General features: G+C 43.7%; 1 protein-coding gene across 5 annotated transcripts in view; it reads right to left on the bottom strand.

Moving 5' to 3' along the window:
• Positions 1–1218: 1218 nt before the first annotated feature.
• Ipcef1 (interaction protein for cytohesin exchange factors 1) overlaps positions 1219–8510 on the bottom strand; it is a 74199-nt gene continuing 66907 nt past the window's right edge. For all 5 annotated transcript variants that reach the window (XM_032894772.1, XM_032894774.1, XM_032894775.1 and 2 more), the window contains exon 9: positions 1219–2346. In XM_032894772.1, the coding sequence (XP_032750663.1) occupies positions 2146–2346 (201 nt within the window). In that variant the 3' untranslated portion in view covers positions 1219–2145. The remainder of the gene's footprint in view (positions 2347–8510) is intronic.

The raw sequence follows: 8510 nt of genomic DNA, 5'->3' as shown, positions 1-8510 counted from the left end.
TTAAATGGATATAAATGAAAAGTCAAAGGAAAGCATTTAAATATAGAAATCAGCCCTCATAAAGAGTTCGGGGCTTCAACTTGGGGGAAGATGGAAATTTATAAGTTGGTGCTGCTAAAAAAAAAAAGACACGAGTGAATATTTTTTCACAGGCTAAGGTTGTTCCAGTTAATTCACCTTCCCCCAATGCTTCCTTTCACTGTGAACCCCTAAGCATTGTCCTCCGTACAGCTGCTGGCCACAGGAGGAATCAATCCTAAGAGGCATTAGCCTCTTCAACTGCGGTGATCCAGGAGGAAGACCCAGCGTGCCCTCTCCCAGATCATCTCGAGGCTTCGTCTCTCAACTCAATGAATCCTGTAGCTTCTCTTTGCTTCCTGGTCTATGTATCTCTCTTAAGGCAAGGATTGTTTTTCATTTCAGTGTATAAAAAAAGTCTTGGTAAAGTACAGGGAAATATTAAACAATTCTTTATATTTACTTTATAGATATAGATCAGGTGGCTACTTCTATATGAATTTGTCAAGCCACATTTGAGGCTATATGAATATATATGTCAACAATTTTCAAAGGGCAGGGGAGACTCATATGGGTACTTAGTGAATTATGCTTATGATTTAGAAATCGTCATTGTGATTAATATATTGTTTCTCTTTGAGATTTCTTCAAAAAAATTTAATTTTATTAATATTTAGTTGGGAATTATGTTACTTGTATTTTATTTGGCCCAAGAGTTCATGAGATGTGTTCCTTTGGGTCTATAATTCGTGGCATAAATATCATAAAGCATAACCTTTATGAATAGAAGAACTATCCTAAGGAGCTAGTTAAGAAAATGATGTGTAACAGGCATTGAAATTTAAGAGCTCTGGAGGTGAGGATAGGAAATGGAAAGAAAGCATTCAGAAAATTAGTAATTATTAATACATGCTCCTGTGGTTTTCTCTCGAGATTTCCTGAGCATTCTTCATATATCATAGTGCAATACAATTCCAGTAAGTCACTACTATACTTATTTTTCTCAAGCAAAAAGGATATGCTTCTAGAATATATATATATTGAACAACAAATAATAGTAGTACATTTTCTTTTAAAACACTATAATTTGCATTTCTATAAATATATTTAAATAAGAAACATAGACCACTGTTCACACCTCACACCATATGACACATAAACATACAAAAATAAAATGATCCTGTTTAACTGGTTTGTTGTTTTGCTGGTCTGGGTTCTTTTCCAAGTTAAGAACAATTCGAAAATAACCTTGTGAATTTGGATCCCAGGAAAACTGGACATAAACTCATGCTGGGTTTAGGCAGCACAGGCAGGGATGAACTCAATATAACATTCCTTATAGTGGGTATTAATATCCTACCACTGTTCAAAGAAGCTGGGAGTGGGGCAACAACGTCTCCAATGGTCATGTGATGGTCTGTCTCCTAGACATTGTAAGGAATGGGCACATTAATCACATCCCCTACCCTAAGCAAAGCATGAACATATGAAGCTGCCCTCTGAGTGGAACAGGAAGAATACCTTCTCCTTGGGCTCTCATACCCCACTCCCACCATGCTCTACTCTGCAAATATGGTGCTCTACAAGTAGAACGTCAACGTTACACGGAGCCTTGTGCTCCACAAATGCCAACATGTGTCCAGTTCCAGTCACCAATAAGGAAGAGATTCCTCCACTAGCAATATTTTGAAGAACTCCGCTGCCCACCAAAGGCAGTTCTACATGCTTCTTTTGCAAAACAAAATAATAATGTGAATTATTATCCCTAGTGAAGTTGGGCCTTTTGTCTGCGGCAGGTTGTAATTCTCTTGAAAGCAAACAGAGGGGGTTTACCCATTTGACATCCTGCCTAAAGCCTAGGATTCCTGCTAGCTCTCAGTAGAAGCACAGAAGATGCGCCTGCTCGGATGAACTCCATCACTCTACTCCAGTATTAGGAATGTCACATGTGGGAGCCAGGATTCCCACTGCATCAGAACTGGCTTCACCTGGGTTGCATCCTTGGGAGGGATGGATGATGTCTCAGGAACTGGGTATGGGGTTTCCTTATAAGCAGAATGTAGGCCCTTGGCAGCATCCTGTAGAATGGCATAGTAACAGAAATGGGGGTAGGGTCCCGGCATCTGCTCACAGAGAATTTTCCACACAGTCAGAAGAGGTGGGGTTCATGATTTCCTGAGGGGTGACTTCAGGGTCCTGAGGTACCTGCTGCTGATAGATGTCCTGGATCAGCAGGGTGTTCATGACTTTCCACTCTCTGTACTTCCTGGCTGTCAGCTTTGGGTCATCCAGCAGCTGGTTGATCATAGCCAAATCATGTTCTTTGCACTGGCCGGGAAGAAAACAGGAAGGAAAGGGGCATCCGTGAGTTCTTGAGGACCTGAACTTCAGTGAGTCAACTTCCTCAGCCCTGTCACAGACATAGGGGCTCATCCGCCGCAACACTACCAACGTGGTTTGGCGCATTAATATTCTAATCTCTCAACACATTGAGGTCAGGCTCAACATCTGTTCACAGGGTGGAACCATAAGAAGTTGTATCTATTCACCCCCAAGTTAGTGAAAAAAACAGACAGTCAGTCTTCTAGGCTGCTGCCTTTCACCCCCTCTATTACCTCACACCACAGAGGGGACGCCATCTTGGTGTATCACTGGGTGCTGGCTACCTCCTGAGGCTCAGTGAATGCTGAACATAGAAGCTATTTCATTGACCATCTGAACCTCACTAACTAAAACTGGAACAGAACACTTTACCTGAGACATAAGGTAACAAAAATTGATCTTTTTTAATTTTTGTAGATTTTAAATTATTTTAAAATCAGTCATATTCTATTAACACAGAGATTTATATATGAAAAGTATGGTTTATTATTCAAAGATGAGACACCTAACTTCCAACAGAACAGCATGCATGCCAGTACAAAATAACTTATCAACACTTCGTGGACAATCAGTCACTCAAATTTGAAGTGAAAGAATAGAGTAAAAATATAATCAGCATCCACAAAAAGTGGGTCACTCCGCCCTGATAATTATTAGGTTTGGGAAGGGACTGGGTGTTTTGAGATGGCGCTGAGATGGATTACTGGGGACTAAGGAGCTTATTAGGAGACTTATTAACATGACAGATAGACAGACAGACAGACAGACAGAGGGGGACAACTGATGGCAGGGATTCTGACAGCACCAGAGAGACCTTGTGTAGGGCTCTCTGAAGAGAAGCAGAGCCCATGTGGGGAGAAGTGAGTCTGTCACTTCTGAGGACAGGGGAGGTCTCCACAGGAAGCCGGAGCCAGGCTCTGATTCCTGGGTAGAAGCCAATGAAAGGGAAAGGGTGGGCAGGGTATCAATAGCCCCACTATTGCCAATGCCTGCTTTGATGTTAACTCACTTCCCAGGTAAGAAACCATGGCCTCATGATGTCCCAATGGGGTGTCTGTCTGGAGCTGTAGAAAGCCTAAGCAGAGGCTTGGTTCTAACCTAAGAACGGAGATGTGATTCCTATCACAAATGATTTTTCTCCATCTATAGAGGCATCGTTCTAATTGGGCACGTACAGTGCAATACATAACACTGGCCTGCCAGCAGGTCCTCGCCTCTGATCCCCTCCTTTAAATCCACACTCTGTATAGCAATGTGGGGATCCTTCTACATGCTGGGTCTTCCTCGTGACTTCCCTCATTAAGTACCAGGCTCTCAAGAACCCCAGCTCCATTTGCTGGCCCTCCACCGCCAAGCTGCCTCCCTGTATATGAGGGCAGCCCCAAGGGAAGACCAGCAGTCTCAACTGTCCTGGACCCACGAGATCACTCAGACACTGAGCCGCCAACCAGGCAGCACACACACAGCAGAGGACTGCCTGCCCTGGCCTTAGTGAGAGAAGACGCACCTAACCTTTGAGAGACTTGAGGCCCTAGGGAGTGGGGAGGTCTAGTGTGGTAGGAGTGAGGGGGTGAGGACATCCTCTTGGAGATGTGGGGAGGAGGTATGGGATGGGGAGTGGTTGGGGGGCAGGCCAGGAGTGGGATGAAAACTAGATTGTAAAAAAGGATTAAAGAATAAGAACAAAGGAAGGAAGGAAGGAAGGGAGGGAGGGAGGAAGGAAGGAAGGAAGGAAGGAAGGAAGGAAGGAAGGGAAAAAGAAAAGAAAAGAAAGAAGGAAGGAAAGAAGGAAGGAAGGAAGGAAGGAAGAGAGAGAGAGAGAGAGAGAGAGAGAGAAAGAAAGAAAGAAAGAAAGAAAGAAAGAAAGAAAGAAAGAAAGAAAGAAAGACAGACAGACAGACAGACTATTGGTCCATTTTGTTCTCACCTCCAAAATGCTGAGCTACCTGGAGCATCTTCCTCTACACCTCTTTAGCTTATACTTACTGCCAGCTATCAAATTCAGGGGAAAACTGAGCCTGCAACGTCAACCAAACACCCTTATTTTCATGCTCTTATACCCAACTGGGTCAAAGCCTAGAATTCACTGTAGTCTATTTAGACATCTGTCCCAAAACCTAAAAGGGGGTGAAGAGTGGTTCTATGGGTAATGCCTCTATTTGAGCAGTTTTAAGGATCTGCGTGCTAGCTAGCTTTATTTCAATTTGACACAAACTAGAGTTATCAGAGAGGGACCCTCAATTGATCAAATGCTCCCATAAGATCAGGCTTAGTCAAGCCTGTAGGGCATTTTCTTAATTAGTGATTGATGTGGATGGGGTCCGTGAGTGAGGCCATGCCTGGGCTTGTGGTCCTGGGTTCTATAAGAAAGCAGGTTGAGCAAGGCATGGGGAGCAAGCCAGTGAGCAGCACCCCTCTATGGCCTCTGCATCAGTTCCTGCCTCTAGGTTCCTGTCCTGACTTCCTTCAACGATGACAGCGATGTCAAGTGTGAGCCAAACTCTTTCATTCCCACGTTGCTTTTGGTTGTGGTGTTCATCGCAGCCATAGCAACCCTAGGACAGCCTGAGCTTGAAGCACCAGCACTGACATAAAAGGCCAGGATGGGTGCCTGTGCCTGTGACCTCAGCACTGCAGTGAGGTCGGAGACAGGTGGAACTGGAGAGCTCCTTGTACAGTCGGCCTCAACAGAAAGGTCACTTCTGACTCAACAAGTAGCTCGGTCTCAGGGCAAAAAGTGGAAAGCGAGAGAGGAAGACGCCCCACTTCTTCCTCTGGCCTCCACATGTGTACGGCTGAGTGAGTCACATATTCACATGCATGGCCCCCACACACGATCCATTAATCAATTAACCAAGCCTCCTGAAAATGACAGAAAATGCCTCTCCTCCATCCTTATACTCTTGGCTCCTGCCATGTAGACAGTAAGCGCCTGTTCACCATTGAACCCTGGACCATCCCCAGGGAACCATCTGCACAGCCCAAATGCTACAATCATGCTCACTACTCCCATCTCAAGCTCAAAACTACCAGTCAGCCTGAAAGGTCAGAGGGTCACACTTCTGTCTTCCCCTTCTGAACTGAAGGCCCTATGAGGACAGACATGTTTCTCTGATAGGACCAGTGGCCTGCCAAAACTTGAATATATGCAATGCTAAAGGAGAATGGAATCCTATCATCTGAGGCACAGAATGAGAAAGCATGGGTTAAGTAAACACAAAGCCAAAAAAAAAAAAAAAAAACCACAAGCATCCAATGGGTTCCTTCCTTCATATGTAAAATACTTTGAGAAATCAATATGAAAGTAAAAGAGCAATTGCTAAGACTGGGGAGGGTTTTAGGAGGAAGGGGAAGCCAGGACACAAGAGCAGAAAGGAGACAGCCATGGTGAATCTGTGAAGAATCATATCATTGGGCTGTGAAGAATATCACTTAGTACAGAATCATGAGATTTTAGTAATAATAAAGCTGACCTCTGCATTTCCAAGGAGAGAAAGGGAGAGAGGATGCTCACCAAGAGCCACCCAGTAATCATACTCTATATTCTTTCTCTCTCCTGCTCGCCAAATGACTATTTAAAACTTACTCAGGCTGGAAAAATGCTCAATGCATAAAGAAGTACCAGCCACACAAGCCTAAAGACCTAGGTTTGCACCCAGAACTCATATAGAGCCAGGCATGATAGCATGTAACTACAGAGAGATGGGAAGCAGAGGCAGGAGAGTATCTCACAGTTAACAGGCCTAGAGAAGATGAAAACTAAATGGAGATCTATCTTAAACAGGGTGGAAGGTGAAGACCAACACACTGCTCTCTGCCTCTACATAGGCACTGCTGTATACACATGCCCATGCTCAGACACACAAACATGTTTATGCACACATATATACACACATATACACATACATACTACATACACACATAAACACATATACACATATACATACACATATACATATATACACATACACACATTTACATATACATGCATACACACATACATATACATATACATACATACACTCTTATACATACATACACACATATAAACACATCCACATATGCACACAAACACACACACATATACACATAAATAAAAAAGAAGAAAGCCCTTAGCATTAAACTGCAAACCTCCTTCCTATCACTCAGTCAATAACTTGGTTCTGCATTTTTGGAAAATGAAAGCAATCAGGAAAGCACTCCCAAGCCTCCCTCTCCCACTACCTACATCAGCAAGAACACACAGCGCCTGCCTTCCTGTTCATAAGATGAAGGAAGGATCTGTGCTCTGAGCATAGGCTACCCTCTCCACTTGGGCACCACACCACAGCCTCTCTCATGCTCTGAATATTCTCCCATGACTTGTCAGTCTCCCATCTCCACTGGCATCCTCACTGATTCTCGTGGCCCTGTTAGTCCTCACTGGCTCTCCCACACTGTTATCTCTTCTACCTTGAAACTTCTCTCCGAACCCCATCTGGCTCATGCTCCATTCTTCTCCTTGTCCTGGTGACCTTGTACCCACTCCTTTGTAGTCCTCCTTCTCTTCTGCCAGGCTTTGATCTCCACTGCACCACTGAACCTGCTCCAGGGCTGCTTATCAGTAACCGCCATGTTAGTTTAAGCAGTGGTTAGCCATCCATCTTCATATTCATCAACATTCCTAAAACTGCTGGCCACCACTCCACCTTGAACACATCTATCTGGTTTCTTCTATAATATAATATGATCTTGATTGTCCTTGTCCTGATTGTCCCTGTCCCTTGATTGGCACTATAACGGTTTCTCATTACCCAAGCTCTTGACACTGGAATGTTCAGGAGTGCCAATGTTTGTCTATGCCTCTGTTCTGTGTGTACTAACACTCTTGGTAGCTTCTATAATCTCATACTTCCATGCCCCTTGTAAGCTCATGATCCTGGATTTATATCTCTCCTAAACTGCATATTCGTTCATCTAAATTTACCATCAGCTCTACTTAAACAGCTAATTGTCATGTCAAATACAACAAGTGTGGACCTGAGATCTTTGTACTAGCTGGTACTTTTACATGCCCACGCTCTAGACTTCCAGTATTTCAAAATAAACACTTCATTATAGTGCAGCAAATGTAAAGGAAATTGCACAAACACAAAGGTTTGTAGTTGAGAAATTATCTCAAAATAAGTCTACTCCATAACCAACTCCAAAGTCAAGAAAAGACCCTCTTACAGTACACACCTCAGAAGCCCCATCTGTGTGTCTTCCCAATAGCTGAGACATAATTATGATAGCATTGATTATGACTAAACATACACTGAGTAGCTCATCCATTCAATAAGTCATAGCTTGTTCTTTGTTTCTGTTTATAGCGGGGGGCGGTGTTTGTTTTTTGTTTTGTTTTTGTGGGTTTTTTTGGGGGGTTACCTTTTCCTGTTTGTTCTGCAGTACTTGCGGGGGTGAACTCAAAGCTTTGCACACGATATGTAAGAGCTCTACCATGGAGTTATAAACCTAGCCCTTGCTAATTTTTCAACATGGCCAGGTTACACATGACAGTGGCCAACTGGCTGTTGAAAGTCACTGGGCAACAAAGCATGAGCTACAGTTCATAGACCTCCAGCACTACACTTCCCTAATGCCAAGAGATCCATGGAAAGGGATGCTTTCTACTCACTGGAGAGCAGTAAGACTGGGTTTAAGAAAAAACCCTTGAGAAGACACCTTTCCCTTGTCTCCCGAGACTTATCTGTGTGTAGAATCCTCTTCTAGATTATTGGTTGCCCTAATATTTGGCTACTGTCCAACAGATAATTCACAGAAAAAGGGTGATTTAGCTATGGTGACTGGGTTCACCTGCTTTGCTCACTCACTGTCACTGGCACTTTGCTGGCTGGGATGAATCAGTCACTCAGCTGTTAAACTGCCCTACATCGTCTACCTGAGAAGAACCTGAAGTCAGCCTCCACTCAGCGGACGACAGCTGAGGTTCTCAGTGCCATAAGCTGTAAGGAACCGAATCCTTCTAACTCTGGTAACCTAGAAATCAACATTTCCCAGTGGAGAAAGAAAACAGCCTGTGGGATATCTTGACCACACACTCACACAAGATGTAACAGAAGAATGCCATG

This window comes from Rattus rattus, chromosome 2 (genome assembly GCF_011064425.1).
Source record: "Rattus rattus isolate New Zealand chromosome 2, Rrattus_CSIRO_v1, whole genome shotgun sequence".
NCBI classification, from domain to species: domain Eukaryota; kingdom Metazoa; phylum Chordata; class Mammalia; order Rodentia; family Muridae; genus Rattus; species Rattus rattus.
This window is presented reverse-complemented; position numbering and strand designations above follow the sequence as displayed.